The 16,318-nt window shown below is 40.2% G+C and overlaps 1 protein-coding gene across 1 annotated transcript; it reads right to left on the bottom strand.

Moving 5' to 3' along the window:
- Positions 1–316: 316 nt before the first annotated feature.
- On the bottom strand, positions 317–6,007 carry LOC112036502 (uncharacterized). The gene is made up of 3 exons (XM_024069341.2): positions 5,703–6,007; positions 4,942–5,161; positions 317–753 (listed from the first exon to the last, which is right to left on the bottom strand). The coding sequence occupies exons 1-3, from the start codon at positions 5,909–5,911 to the stop codon at positions 538–540; spliced, it is 645 nt and encodes a 214-aa protein (XP_023925109.1). The 5' UTR covers positions 5,912–6,007; the 3' UTR covers positions 317–537.
- Between the last annotated feature and the right edge of the window lie 10,311 nt (positions 6,008–16,318).

Genomic DNA, 16,318 nt, shown 5'->3' with positions numbered 1-16,318 from the left:
GATCTTGGAGAAGATATGTTCGCCGTCTAATCTTATTATGAAAGTTCTACCAGCATACAGCCCAGCCATCTTATTCCAAGCATATATTTTACTGTTTATTTGACCCAATACTCATACAATATTTGTTCTTTTTCTTTGACTCTAAACTGGCAACTTACAATTGAGACTGGTTATGTTTGAAAATCACCAATCATTTTGAGGACAACTCGGTAGCTGAGCTCTCCCTGATTTCAACTATAATTTGGAACGTGAGTGAATAAGGAGAGAGACGTCCCTTAATTAAAAGGGAAGCCGGTGCATTTCAAGAGAGAAACAATTGTTATCAACATGGAAACCATATTATTATAGCTCATAATGTGGACTTATAATTCATCGACAAGGATTCTTCTCTAAACTTATTGTTCAATCATACATAACTTGGCAAGGAGGATTTCAAAGTATTTATAACAAAGAGAAAGTACGTAGGTCCTCTCTCTATTGATGTAATCAATAGAGCCAAAGCACTACCTTCCCTATTAATGGGAAACCAGATTGAAACTACAGATTAAGTTTACCTGCTAAGTACCATGAGTGCATGGCTAGGCTGCCAAAGGACATGATATTAGCAAGGGATGATAACCCATGAATCATCCCAAATTTCTTGTTCATGGCTTTAAGCTTTGGATTCACCTTTGCAACTTCCACGTTCTTTGACCACCCAACTTCTTCCCCAATGTTTGATTCTCTCTCCACCTTATGCCTTTGTTTCATCATCTACATCACAATAAGCAAAACATTACAGGCTAATAAAAAACTCCATCAACGAGGACTCCATATGTAATGTCATTGGCATTATTAGAGCATTTCTTGTTTTGTGGGGTGGGGGTAGTATAAAACCAAAATTAATTACAAAGAAGTAACCCAAGGCCTTCATTGGCAGTTACAGAAGTGTGAAGGTTTTTTTTTTTTTTTTTTTTTTTTTAATAATCATTATTAAAGTTTATATTTTTTACTATTTGGGACTAAAAAGTAACATCGAATCAATTGAACTTATGCAAAAGCTTTCCAATCACTTTGTGTGCTTGGAAAAGATCAAGTGGGAGTAGAGCCTGACAAACAAGACAGCCATTAGCAATTAGGTGATTGCATTAAGAGATGGTAAGAGGTTACACATCCCATCTTTAAACCTTAGCACACTTCACAGGGTCGATATGAGCGGTAACACGCTGGATGGAGTTTCCAAAATTAACTGACATGGGTAATGCATCTGGGCCTTCTGGGAAGAATATACCTGGGATTTGATATGGTAGAAGATACAAAGGTGCAACAAAGTTTTAGATTTGACTGGTATGAAGAGTGTTGTTAGGAGAGTGGGCAGTCCTACAATTTCATTACAAACAGGGGTTTTAGTCCCATTGGAGGATTATTCCAACCCATTAATTTGTATTCCATTGGTAAAAGCAACCCCAGTAACATTTCAATCATTGACACACTTGGAATAGGAATAATGACACAGTATCAGAATGGGTACTAAACCTTTTTGGTATGTCAACAGTCAACCATTGGATCTGAGGAGAAAATTACACAGCTAGTGACTAGTGGGGAAAAAATTGAAGACAACAGGCAATGAGAGAAGAACCATTTGCAGCCAAGGAAAAGTCCAAAAAGGAATAAGGAGTTGAAAAGGTTAGCACCATCCATTAACTATGGTGCTTGAGGCAAAAGAGGAGAAAGTAAGGGTGATCCCTAGAGAGGGGGTGGGCTATTGATTCCTGGAAGATTGATATCATGGAAAATCAGAGGATTGAATGATCCAGGAAAGCATTTAGTTGTAAAAAATATGCTACTAGAGTGAAGAGGAGATATGGTAAGCTTGGTGAGGGATTTATTGGGGGCAGGGAGTGTTTCAATTTGTAGATTGGCTATCATTTGGAGCTATTGGAAATGAGGGTTGTATTTTGTTAATGTTGCAGTGTGCGAAGAGAGCTGATTGTTTTGTGGAGAAGTTCTCAGATTCATGCAAGTTTGGAATGTGGATGACAAGTTCCACTCGGTCTTTTTGGGGTTACAGTCCAAATGGTGACAGAGAAAGGGAATACTTATGGGATAAGCAGAATAAGGCCAGGAAGAAATGGGATTTAGCTTGGTGTTAGGGAGGTGATTTCAATGTTGTGAGGTTTCCCACAGGGAGACGGAATTTTCTTAACCTGTCTCAAGCAATGTTGAATTTGTCAGACTTTATAAATGAATTTGGTGGACTTCCCTTTGAAAGGGGAGAAGCTTTACATGGGGGAATAACCAGGAACAACCAGCTATGTCACATATTTTGATAAGTAACATAAAGATTTTATTAAAAAAAAATAACACAGCCCAGTACATAGGAAATGTACTAAAGGGGAAAAAACATCAAGAAACCAAGTTACAATGATAAAGCAAAACAAGAAGGGAAAGACAAGAAAAAGATGGTAAAACTAAACACCATTCGAGAAGAATAAAAAAGACAAAAAAACTTAAACTCAAGAATGGACTGTTTGCATCCATAAAAGCTTTTGGCATTCAATTCCCACCATATACACCACATCAAACAATGTGGCACAATCCTCCATATATCTACATTGTGATGTCGCCTAAAATTGCATGACCAAGAATCCAACAAATCCATTACCAAATCCATTACCCTTTGCGGAATCACCCAACAAATACCAAACAAGCAAAAGACCATACTCCACATCTCATATGCTATAGGACAATGAAGGAGAAGATGATCTACAGATTCCCCACACCTTTTGCAAATATAACACCACTCAAGTACAACAATATGCCTCTTTTGAAGATTATCTGTAGTTAGAATGTTGCCTAAAGAAGCAATCCAAGAGAAAAAAGCTACCGGAGGAGGAACCTTCGATTGTCACACCATTTTCCACCAGAAAGATACGACAATAGAAGGGGAGAGAGAATGATAACACCCACTCACCTTGAAACCTCGACCACTAGTTGGCTTCCAACAAAGTTTATCAGAACCAGCACCTTGCACCTTCGTGGAATAGATCAAGACCATAAAAGCATCCAATGATTGTGACTCTTGTTCATTCACTGAACAACGAAACTATAAGTCCCAAAATATTCTCCCATTTGAGTATTGCATAACCTCCAAGACAGAAGCATCCCTTGTCCTACTAATATTATATTAATTTGGAAAACTCTCATTAAGAGGACGATCCCTACACCACACATCATCCCAAAACTTCACTTGAGTACCATCACCCACATCATAACAAAGGAACTTGGAAAAATTCAACCAGCCACTTCTAATGAAATTCCACATACACACCATACGCCCCAGACACAAATTTTGTACACTAGCCACCCCACTCATTCCCATACTTTGCCTCAATGACCCTTCTCCAAAGGGCATCATTCTCCAAACCATAACACCACAACCATTTGCCTAATAAGGCAGAATTAAACCTTCTCAAACACCAAATACCTAACCCTCCATTCTTCACCAGCCTACATACCTTCGACCAATTTACTAAATGAAATTTATTGATCGCTTCTTAGTCTTGTTGTCTTAGGAAGAGCATTATTTTGATGTTTATCCAAAGGCTCCTTCCTCACCCAGTGTCAGATGATCATCTTTTAGGATTATGGGGGCCAATGTAAGGGAAAACACCATTAAGATTTTGGAAATATGTCACTTCAAGTACCAAGGTTTTTTAATAAGGTGAGGGACTAATGGGGTAGTTATAGGGTGACAGAGTCAACCAGATTTATAATGGCCAGGAAAATATATCAATTAAAAGATCTGAAAAAAAATGGAATAAAGAGAGTTTTGGTGATATAGGGGTACAATAGGTTAATGTCTTGGCTGAATTATCGAAACTAGATTTGAAGGAGGAGTACAGCTTAAATATGGAGGAAGAGGAATAGAGAGGAACTGAAAGCCAAATTAGAAAAAATAGCTCTTATGGATGAAACAATCTGAAGACAAAAATCTAGGGTAATTTGGCTTATGGAGGGGGATGGGGAATTCAGTTTTTCCACAGGTTGACAAACTCTCACATGAGTTCAAATTTTATTGGGAATTTTGAAGTGGATGGAGTAATGTTAAGGGTGGAGAATCAGGTAAATGAATGCATTGTTAGTTTCTATGAGAATTTGTATGACAAATTATGTTGATTGGAGACCGGAGGTGGATGGTATTGAGTTTGCAACACTTGGAGGGGAAGATAGAGATTGGCTTGAGAAGAGATTTGAGAAAGATGAAGTTCAGATATAAAATATATTAATAGGCAGAAGACACCAGGTCCAGATGATTCACTATAGCATTCTACCAAAGGTGTCGGGGTGGTTAAGTTTTTGGAAGAATTTCACATTGAAGGCTACTTTGGGTGGAGCATGCCTCGTTCATTACTTTGGTTCCTAGGAAACCTGGGGCGTCTAACATAAGATATTGTAGACCCATTAGTTTGGTGGGAAGCCTTTCAAAATTTTGGCCAAGGTGTTGACCAATGGGCTGAGGAAGGCTGTGGGTAAAGTTGTTTCAGACTAGCAAAATGCTTTCATGGATGGAAGAAAATTCTAGAGTCTGTTTAAATCACCAATGCGAATTTGGACACTCGAGTATGTAACAAGATCCCAAAAGTAATATGCAAGTTGGATATTGAAAAGGCTTATAATTGTGCCAACTAGACTACCCTGTTTTATCTGCTATATATGGATTTAGGGATAAATGGAAGCTTGGATAGGCTCTAGTATCTCTTCAGTCCTACTGGTTTTCTTAATTGCTTGGGGGGTTTAAGTTAAGGTGGTCACTAATCGTCAAGTAAAAATCTACATATAGAGAATTGAGATTAAATTTGCCATTTGGAAAATTCAGAAAATCATAACTACATAACATAAAACATCATAGATCCACAACATGTATAGTAAAAAATAACTTGGAATTAACAGGAACTTTACCTCAATTGTCATGGGTGTAAAAACAAGCAGATTGGCGAGATTGAATGCAAATGCAGACAGCAAGAACCCGAGTTGGTACTTCTCAGCGGTAGACGATGACTTCCAGGGATGCAGATATGCAAATGACCCCACTGATACTGCACAACAGATCCCAACCATGGAGAAATACGCAGGAAACATCTTGCTTTGCAAATTTCCAAACTGATGCCTCGGAAGATTCCTAAATTATCAAACGGATATCAAACGGGTTTTTAACAATATAGTTTAGGAAACAATATTCAAACAAAATTATCAATCATCAAACCAGGCCACAAATAACACAAAGCAACAGCTCTTCATTGAAATTTAATGTGTTTGCAAAAATTGCATGGCATTGCTGACATAAATTATCATATATCATTATGACACAACTAAACAGCTTTGCTCCTTTGTTACTAAGAAGGTAACCCAGTGATTAAGAATTTAAGACAAAACCCAATTGTCAAATCTTAAAACTTTATCAGATAGAATTTTGATGAGCACAAAACTATACTAAATTAAGCATAACAAAACCATTCAGCTCTCGTAACTCCACCTTCCATTTTCAATGAACAAAATAAAATATCCAAATTTTGTTCTTTATTTTTAATCATATCTAAAAATTTTAAATTATCTGGGAACCAATAAATTAATTAACAGAACAAACAGATCCATGACACAGTTTCGTTCAGTCAAATTTAACAAATTTAACAAAACACACACCCAGAGAGAGAGAGAGTTACTTGAACATGATGATGCCGCCGATGAAGGTGACCCAGAGAGCGGTGCCGAAGGCGGTGGAGTAGCAGAGAAGATGAGCTAGCTTGAGATAGATAGCTAGCTTACTAATTGAATTCTCACCGTCCGATTTCGATCCAAAGGTCTCCGGTGAGAATATCACCCCGACCGCTAAGAATGCCACGGCCCCTAGGAATCGCGTTAGCCAACCCATCTCTCTCTCTCTCTCTCTCTCTGTGTCTGAGTCTGTGTCTGCGTGCGCAAAATGGTAGGTAGTTGAAGAAATTTGTGGGTTTTATTTCTAAGACTGGCACGGTGGCACCTACTCTGTAGTTGGTTTAGTTGATGTCTTTAATTATTTATTTTCGAGGGAAATTACATTTTGTCCCATTTGTGAGACACTTGCTTTAAAAATTGTTACTTTACCTACATTTATGGCGTTAGCTCCGTTTGTATCTTGTTACTGTTAAAAATAAAAATAAATTTGTATTTTTGTTATTCCTTTATGTCCATCTCCTCTCAAAACATAAAACACTAAAAAATAAAGAAAAAAAAATCTAAAAGCTAGGTTTTGTAAAAATTAAAACATAATTTTTACATCTTTTTTTCGTGTATGAACTTTTAGATCTTCCATTTTAGCAGGTTGAAAATTGAAAATTAAAAATTGAATGTATAGGTGGTGACAGTTGGATTCATAGAGGGAGGTCAAGCAAGAAATGTAACTCCAGAGTCAGTGAAATTTGGTGGAACTTAAAAGAGCTTGACCTCTGAAGGTCTCTCCTACGTCAAGCAAAGGATCAAAGAGGTGAAACATGCATTCCTTGTCTGGCCTTCATTCATTCCTACCACCATCACCATTCTATCAGTTGAAAGAAAAAGTAGTGAACATCGATCTAATGTGTTCCCTTGCAGGTTATAAAAGCACAAGCAGCTGTGCATCGATGTAGTGCTGTGTTGGACTTCAAGGAAGACACACCACTGCCTTATCCTGTAATGGTTAAGGATGAGGCATTGTATGAACATGCAAAGAAAGTTGGAGGATCTCTACTTGGGCAATCCAATCAAATTTCAATTTTTAATGTGTTAAAAATAGAAGATCTAAATTATGATAAAGGAAAAGAACATGTAAAAGTTAGGTTTTAATTTTTACAAAACCTAGCTTTTAGATATTTTTTTCTCATGATTTTTTAATTTTTTATGTTTTAAGGGGAGAGACACATAAAAAGATACTAAAATTACAAATTTACCCATATTTTTCATAAATGTGAGTAATGAGAGATAAACAGAGTTAACTTTAGATGGGTAAAGTTTCAATTTTTAAACCACAAGTGGGTAAATTGTTTTTCAGGCAAATCATAAGTGGGCAAAGTGTAATTTCCCATATTTTCAATTTTTAATGGCTTCTAAGTAACTTTTTAAGAAAAAAAAAATACACCAAAATTTTTAATATAATATAATATAAAAATTATATAATATATCATTAGAAACAGACACCATAAATTGAAATTCTCTAAAAAAAATTATGAGAAATTGCATTTTACCCATTTGTGGTTTGACCTATTTTAACAGTGCTCACCCGTGGTTTAAAAATTGTCACTTAACATACTTGAGGTGACCTCCGTTAGACTCTCGTTACCCACCTTTGCCATTTCCGTAAGAAAATCTCATTTACTATATAAGCCAAAATTAAAACCAAATTAGAACCCTAAAAAAAAGGAACGAGCCCTCTCCCTCTCTCTACCTTAGAACCCCGAGAAATCCCCAAACCCATAATCCCTTTCTCTCTTTACTTTGATTGCTATTTTTTTTTTTTTTTTTTTTTGTGTTTTCTGGTAGGATGGGAGAATTTGGAACAAAGCCAATGAGGCTGCCTTGAAGGCAAGTTTTGTAGTTATCGTATAATTTTGGGTACTAAGGTAGAGAGATTTAAACCCCGAAAAACTGCACAAAGGGAAATGGATATGAACAATAGGGAGGATCAACATGACAACAGGGAGGATCAACAATTTCCAGCACTTAATTTCTAAAGTTTTGATTTTTAACATCCAAGATCTCACACAAAGCCACTGTATATACATTGGTAGCACCCAAAGGGGGGATCGGCAAAGATTGACCAAGGGAATAGAGATATGAGAGAGGAAGGTTTCAAAGCCAAACAAACCCACCAGAAAAAATCACAACATCATGAACAATAGAAGAAAAATTACTTGATTTGCTGGGTATAATAGAAGCATAGTGAAAATTTCAAAACTAAACAACAACCCAGAACCCACAGAATCACTAGATCCGCCACCAGATCGATCAACCGACTCTTCAATTTGGCCGCCATAGCCAGCGATGGCTTGGATTCGAAGGAGATGAAGGTCAGATAGAATGGAAAATCATTCTCCTTGGCTGATTTAGACTTCCGAGAGGAGCGTGGCTTGCCTAAGTTAGGGCTCGGCGACGATGCTGGATCAGTGGAATTCGCCTCCCTCAAGATCGTGTTTCGAAAGTCGAAGGAAGCGTGAAAGGAACAAATCTCCATTGTCTGTTGCCTAGCTGGGGTTTTTTTTTTTTTTTTTTTTTGCAGATTTTTTTTTTACTTGCAAATCTGTGTTTTTTACTTAGGGAACCTAGCAAAAGAGAAGGGGTTAGAGTTTTAGAGAGAGAAAGCCTTAAGGTAAAGATAGAATCCAGCAAACTGGTGGCTACCATTTATTCTTAATTTTTGTATTTTATTTTGTGATTTTTTTATGAAGAATTAAGTAGTCAGTTTTTGGATTTAGCAATGGAAGTCTAGCGAATCTGTGGGTGTCTGTTCACATGAATTTGTGGCTTTGTTTGTGACTATAGGTGTATTGGGTTTCTTGTCATTGTAAAAGTATGTTTGGCAATTGCAATGGGCATTGGGTAAGAATGTTAAACGCATCATTCCATATACACTTCTGGGTTTTGATTGCGAAGAAGAAGAAGAAGGAAAGAAAAGAGGAGAGAAACATAAAATATAATGAAAAATACATATTTACCGTATTTTTAACGGTGAAAAGGTAGAGGTGGGTAACAGAGGTCTAACGGAGGCCACCTCAGATGGGTTAAGTGACAACTTTTAAACCAAGAGTGGGCACTGTTAAAATAGGCCAAACCACAGGTGGGTAAAGTGCAATTTCCCCAAAAAATTATATAATTCTTCTCTCTTTTCTTTTTAATCTAAATATAAAATTCAATAATTATGAAATTATACTTAGATATTTTTTATGATTATTGTTATGCTTATATATACATCAATCTATTCCATTTTTTTCAATGACGTGGCACAATTTTAATAGAGGATTTAAAAATGGGTAAGGATTTGCTACAAACTAAGTTGCAACAACTCTTACAAAATGCACATGTGTCAAGTAGCCATTTGGTGAAAAATTCAGTCTTGACAAGGAAGTTTTTATTTAAATATAAGTTCAAACAGGTGTTTATATGAGGCATTGACACATGTGCAATTTTGTAGGAGTTGCAGCAACTTAGTTTGTAGCAAATCCTTGCCCTTTAAAAATAGAGGGTTTAGAATTTAACTCTATTGTATTCTCTTTAAATAGTAGATTATATTTTGAAAAGTAAATAGCAGATTATATAACTCTATATATAAACACAATTATAATAAATTTCTATTAATAACTGTGGGGGATGAGATTCTAGAACCTAGTAATCTCGGCCCACTTCGTACCAAGCCCAAGACCCATGCTGAGGAGGAAGAAATGCCCGAGGACGAAGTGTGAAAGTCCAAATTGCCCAGGAACTTTGCCGAGGACGACCCCGTCCTCGGCCAATCAAGACCATGGGAGGAGGAGGTAACAGGCCACCAAAAGCAGCCTTCCCGAGCATCTAAAGAGAAGGAACAAGTACAACGTGTCAGCTGTGGAAGCACGGTGGAGGAGCAAGTCCAAGATGAACTGTCACCTCCATATTAAATGCCCACAACTAACGTTCTGGCCACATTAATGAGGAAATGACCCCTAAACAGCGCAGTCTTGGTTGCTGCAGCCCACAGAAAGAATGGGTAGACGGCTGATAGGACAAGTACTCAAGTAATGACCTGCTTGATCAACAAATGTAGGGCTAAGATCAACTAAAAGGGGATATATAATGTAAGGAATCCCTTTTGAAAGAGGGGCAGAAAAGGGGAGGAAGAAATTAGAAAGATAGAACACTGAAGCAACCTGTAACAACAGAAAAACTTTTGTAATCGATCACTAAAGAAAGAATAAGAACCTTAAGCTCCCAAGAGGAGGGCCGAGGAACGTCGTTGCACATTTGAATCCACGTCCATGTTATTCAATCCATATGTAACCATGCCTAGCCATTGTATCCCTTATTAGGGCCTAGTTCTTGAACCCGCTCTCTACAAATTCATTGTATTGGGCTAGCTGAGCTTGAGTCCGCTCACTCAACAGTAGAAGTGCTCAAACCCAGTCCCTACAATTGGCGTCGTATGTGGGGAGAACTCGTGTGTTAGTAAGGGCAACGACCGAGCATGGTAGGATCAAGCCCTCATCAAGCAGGCTCCCATTAGCCTGAACTGGTCAAATCCCATCATTTGGGTAACTTCGCCAACCCTGAGCGCGATCGAAATGATGAGAATGGAAGATTTCAAGAGGGAAGTGTGCACACTACTCAAACCAGCAGAAGCTACTCGCATGGGGACAGTCATGTGCCCCAGAGACAAAACAACAACCGGGCCATACAACCAAAAGAGGTTAGGAGTTCAATGACCCAAGGGCAGAACGATGAGCAGGCCATGCAACGAGAGATAGAAGATTTGAAGAGGAGGTTGCGCCATGCACAACGAAGGCGACCTCAACCTAGCCCCAACTTGCCCTCTGATGATGAAAGCAACAATGACTATAGACAAAGATCGAGAACCCTTCCAAGCGAAACCTTCTCTTATGAGGAAGAGCACTATTGAGAGTGTAAACATAAAAGCCCATCTCCTAGGGGCTTAGGATATGATGCCATAAGCAGGGCACTGGATCAGCTATCTAAGTCGCCTTTCACGCACCACATAGAAGGGGCTACCCTTCCTCGGCGGTTCCAGTAGCCAACCTTCTCCATTTATAATGGCAAAACGGACCCCGTAGAGCATGTGAGCCAGTTTAACCAAAGGATGGCTGTCCATTCTAAGAACGAGGCATTGATGTACAAGGTTTTCCCTTCTAGCTTGGGTCCAGTGGCGATAAGGTGGTTCAATGGCTTGAAGACGAATTCCATAGATTCGTATAGACGATTGACCCAGGCCTTTGGCTCTCGCTTCGTTACAAACAGCATAGCCCCATAGCCCTTGAGCGCGCTACTGTCTTTGTCCATGCACGAGGGAGAGACTTTGAAGGCCTACTCGGGCCTATATTGGGAGATGTATAATGAACTGAAGGGAAATTTTGATGATGTGGCCATCAGTACCTTCAAAAATGGTCTCCCAACTGGACATGGCCTAAGGAAATCTCTGATTGGCAAGCCTGCCACCAGTATGCACCAACTGATGGATCGGATTGACAAGTACAAGCGAGTGGAGGAAGACTAGCTGCATGGTAGAGGAAAGGAGAAGACCATCCCTCAAGAGAGGAGGGATTTCAGGTCGGACCAATACAACAACACCTGCCCAAGGAGAGACTTCGCGAGGTAATCTAGAGTAGCCGACACGTAGGCGGTCCAGGCCGTATTTTGAGAGCCAGTGCACAGGGTGTTGGCAAAAATCAAGAACGAGCCATACTTTAGGTGGCCGAATAAGATGGTGGGGGAAACCACGAAGCGTAATCGGAACCTTTACTGCCAGTACCACAGGGACTACGGACATACTACAGAGAACTGCAGGAATCTCCAGAGCTATCTAGACCAACTAGTCCGAGAAGGAAAGCTGAGGCACCTTCTGCATCACCTCGGCGACCATCAAGGCCAGACCAACCAGGAGCCGAGGAAGGATAACGCCCTGAGGGCGCCTGCAGAGACGATCAATGTAATCTTGGCCGCACCAAGAAGAATAGGCATGTGCCCTTCGCGAGTGTTGTCTGTGGCCCAGATCCCTACCAAGGAGTCCCAGCCAGAGCCGAAAAGGGTTAGAAGGAATTTTCACCCAACCTTAAGCTTTTTTAGAGGAAGACAAGATTGGAACCACCCAGCCTCATGATGATGCTCTGGTGATCACTCTTAGAATTGGGGACTATGATGTAAGGAGAGTGATGGTCGATGATGGCAGTGCGGTTGAGGTCATGTACCCGAACCTCTACGAAGGGCTAGGGTTGAAACAAGAGGACCTAACGCCTTATAGCTCTCCCTTAATGAGCTTCGACGGGAAGCTTGTTATCCTAAAGGGCATGATCATGCTGCCCATCCAGACTGGCCCAGAGGTGGTGAAGGTGAACTTTATAGTAGTAGACACCTACTTCCCCTACACAGCCATCGTAGGAAGGCAATGGCTCCACACCTGGGGGCTGTTGCCTCCTCCTTGCACCAGAAGGTGAAATTCCCGTCAGGGGATCAAGTTCTCGAAATCCTTGGTAGTCAATCCACAGCAAGGCAGTGCATGGTGATTGCCATATCTCGTCGGCTCGATGCACAGCCCTCGGCCATTGCTGAAGAGGGCTTATAGCAATCAAAGACACCGGCGGTGCCTCCTGATGCAGCTGCAAAGGAAACAAAATGTGAGGATCTGGAGAAAGTGGTAATTGGTGATGACCCGGAGAAGTTCTTTCGGATCGGGGCTCGGCTGCCCTCCAATGAGCAGGAGGAGCTAATTGAGTTCCTCAAAAATAATATTGATGTATTTGCATGGGATGCATGTGATGCCCTAGGGATTGACAGCCTTTGAGGATCAGGAGAAGACAGCCTTTGTAATGCCCATTAGGAACTACCATTACAAAGTAATGTCATTCGGCCTGAAGAACGTGGGGTCCACCTATCAAAGGATGATGACTAGAATGTTCGAGCCGATACTGGGCAAGAGCATCAAAGTCTACATTGATGATATGGTGGTAAAAAGTAAGGCGGTCTCCGAACATTTAGGGGACCTCGACTACACCTTTGATGTCTTGAGGAAGCAGAAGCTACGCCTGAATGCTTCCAAATGCTCGTTTGGCGTGGGATCCGGCAAGTTTTTAGGATACATTATTACCCACAGAGGAATCGAGGTTGATCCTGACCAAATCAAGGCTATTCATAATCTAAAACCTCCATAAAATCCCAAGGAGGTCCAAAAGCTTACAGGAATGATCGCGGCCCTAAATCGATTCATTTCCAAGTCGGCTGACAGGTGCAGGCCCTTCTATCTCCTGATCAACAAGTGGAAGGGATTTGAGTGGTCCGAGGATTGTGTCGTGGCCTTCCAGCAACTCAAGGAGTACCTATCCCGGCCACCTATTATGTCCAATCCTGAGGCTGACAAGATCCTATACGCATACATCGCTGTGGCATTTCACGCTGTGAGCCTGGTACTGATCTGGGACGACAATGGCATTCAAAAACCAATCTATTAAGTTAGCAAGTCGCTACATGAGTTGAGGTCAAGTAGCTACCCTTAGAGAAAGCCATACTAGTTGTGGTCCACGCTACACGGAAGCTCCCCCATTATTTCCAGGCCCACACAGTGGTTATCCTGACCTGATTACCCTTGAAGTCTGTACTTCGAATAGCTAATTACATAGGAAGGATCGCCAAGTGGAACACAATTTTGGGGGCTTTTAACATCAAATACATGCCCTGGACCTCCATAAAAGGCCAGGTCCTGGCTGATTTGGTGGCCAAATTCGCTGAACCACCAGTAGAAATGTCAGCCGAGAAGATAAGCTTGGACAAAAAATCAGTTGGGGCAATCTCCATCTCGAGGCTACCGTGTTGGAAGGTATATGTTGATGACACGACGAATCAGAGGGGGTCCTGAGTGGGGCTGGTCTTAGTGTCCCCTGAGGAGTTTGTCATAGAAAAATCCCTGAAGCTCGAGTTCTTGGCCACAAACAATGAAGTCGAGTATGAAACACTGTTACAAGGGATGGCCATGGTGCAGAAAATGGGAGGAAAAGCAGTGGAAATGTTCTCGGATTTGAGATTGGTGGTAGGCCAGGTAAAAGGAGAACTGGAAGCCAGAGATTCGAGAATGCAGGAGTACCTAAGACAGGTCAAGCACTTGCAATCAGATTTCGATCTTTTCAGCTTGTCATATGTCTCCAGGAGTAGGAATACTCATGCCGATTCATTGGCCACGCTTGCCACCTCTTTGGCAGCGAATTTGCNGTTTCCACGCCAGTGTCTCGCATGGGAATGAAGCGAGTATACGCACCTGTACAAAGATGATCGGTGCCAGAAAATGAGAGGAAACACTGTTACAAAGGATCACCATGGTGCAGAATGGAGGAAAGCATGGAAATGTTCTGGATTCAGTTGGTGGTAGTCAGGTCTAAGGAAACTGGAATCCAGAGATTACGGAAGCAGGTACCGCAGTCTAAGTGCTTGCGCATTTCGACTTTTACTTGGGTCCACTCAAATGCAATACTATGCATTCATTGGCCACACTTGCCTCCTCAGTAGCGGATTTGCCTTGGATCATTCTTGTAGAGCATTGGAAAGAGCAAATGAGGTGGCAAAGGGCACGGTCCACATCCATCAAGTTGGGATGGGTCCCAGCTGGATGGACCCTATAGTGAGGTTCTTCAAAGATAATGTTCTACTCGAAGAGAAATCAGAGGTTGAAAAAATACAAAGGAAAGCTTGTTGGTTCTGATTGTCCAAGGACCACATGTTGTATAGGTGCTCCTACTTTGGACCATACCTACTGTGTATCCACCCTGAGGCATCAGAGTTACTGCTCGAAGAGCTGCACGAGGGGATCTGTGGGAGCCATACAGGAGGAAGATCCCTGTCTCACCGGGCCGTGACATAAAGATATTGGTGGCCGGGGATGCAGAAGGAGGCCTTGGAGTATGTTAAGAAATGTGACCAATGCCAAGGGTTCACCCCATATATCCTATATTGTGTCTATTATGATCATATATCCTGTATTTTGGTGGCCACCTGAGTACTAGATAGAACCAAGGTCTTGTATGATCCTCGGACTCAAACCTATGGGAAAACTAACCACTTCAAGAAAAACCTGAGTCCTAGACTGAACCAAGGTCTTGCATGGTCCATGGACTTAAGCCTATAGGGAAACTAGTTACTTACAGGAGAATCTAAGTGTTAGACAGAACCAAGGTCTTGTATGGTCTTCAGACTTAAACCTATGGGGAAACTAGCTACTCAGAGAAGAACGTAAGGGTTCGGCAGCACCAATGTCTTGCATGGCCCTCAGTCTCTGGAGAGATTGGCTACATTCAACAAAGGTGTAAACAAACATAAGCCCATGAGCATCACTTAAGGCATTCTGAGGCGCATTGAACCTAACCCGATAGCATAATCAGCAATTAACGGCTATCTTAAGCATTTTTTTACTGTTTACAGTAACCCATTCATGAGATGTAGAACCAATATCATGAAGTTGTTCCCTCAGTATTCAATCTGGCAAAAATAGGTCGTGGTGTTAAGGTGGTTCAATTATCGACCAAGGTCTCAGTGGGAACAGTACCTATGGGCTTTACATTTTTCGGTTGTCAATTTAGACTGAAAAACATGCTGAGCTTCTGAGATTGTGAAGCTAATGATTAAAACCCATGTTATATAAGTAGCAAAACTCATCACAATAACAATAAACACCAAGTAAAAAAGAGGATTCATGCATTCAACTATTGAAAAAATATGGTTTTGTATCTCATACAAAACACACATAGTGGAAGCAACAAAAAACAAATCTACTTCAATCATGAAAGATAAACATGTAACCATGAATTCAGAATAAAGAATAGAAAGCGTACCTTGATGTAGTGAATTTCAAAACCTTGACTTGAGAATACCTTTAATCTTCATCTCAATTCCATATTGTGCCCAAAATGTGTGGTTTCTCAATCAGTCATTTTGTACATAAACTCTCAAAGAAAAATCATTCTTTTTCTCCTTGTGGAGAAAAACTGATTTCTTTTTCTTTTCATCTTACGTACGTCAAACTATTCACTTAGTTTCTTTATTTAGTAACTTTTATTAAACAATGACTGATTATCTAATTGGGTTAGCCTTTTGGGCCTACCCAATTGGGTTTTAGTTTGTGGCTTGAGATGGGACCAAAGGGAACAAATAAGACTCTAGCTCTAATGGGCCTTAGGCTTTTCTGTCAACTCTTGACAAGTCCAAAGTTACTATTAATTATATTCAATACCACTATAAGAATATAATTGCACTCTAGGCCTTATTAATAAATTATATCCCAAGACTTTATTACACATACAATCCCTTCATTAAAATATTCGTAGTAATACAAAGTCATAAATATTACTGCCACTTTGAAGGTTACTACATCTTAATCCTTGAGTACCCGGTTTAATCCTTTATGTTATTCATAATATATTTATGAAATCCAATTCCATAAATATATACTTTATTAACTCTTTACTAAAGTGGTTGGGCCCAACACTCTGAATAACCAAATCCATTAAACTTATCTCAAGGGAATATTTTATATCTTCATTAAGAGATTATGAATTCCATCTTGAGAATATATGTTCCATCAACACTA

The sequence above is a fragment of the Quercus suber genome, unplaced genomic scaffold, assembly GCF_002906115.3.
Source record: "Quercus suber isolate HL8 unplaced genomic scaffold, Cork oak 2.0 scaffold_582, whole genome shotgun sequence".
Taxonomy (NCBI): domain Eukaryota; kingdom Viridiplantae; phylum Streptophyta; class Magnoliopsida; order Fagales; family Fagaceae; genus Quercus; species Quercus suber.
Note: the sequence above shows the minus strand (reverse complement) of the source record. Positions and strands in the feature narration are given on the sequence as shown.

Coding starts and splice junctions, on each gene's coding strand:
- LOC112036502 (XM_024069341.2), bottom strand. CDS start 5,911: ATGGGTTGGCTAACGCGATTCCTAGGGGCCGTGGCATTCTTAGCGGTC. Junction 5,162..5,702: donor GGCGGCATCATCATGTTCAA/GTAACTCTCTCT, acceptor TTGATAATTTAG/GAATCTTCCGAGGCATCAGT. Junction 754..4,941: donor TTACACCCATGACAATTGAG/GTAAAGTTCCTG, acceptor ATTGTGATGTAG/ATGATGAAACAAAGGCATAA.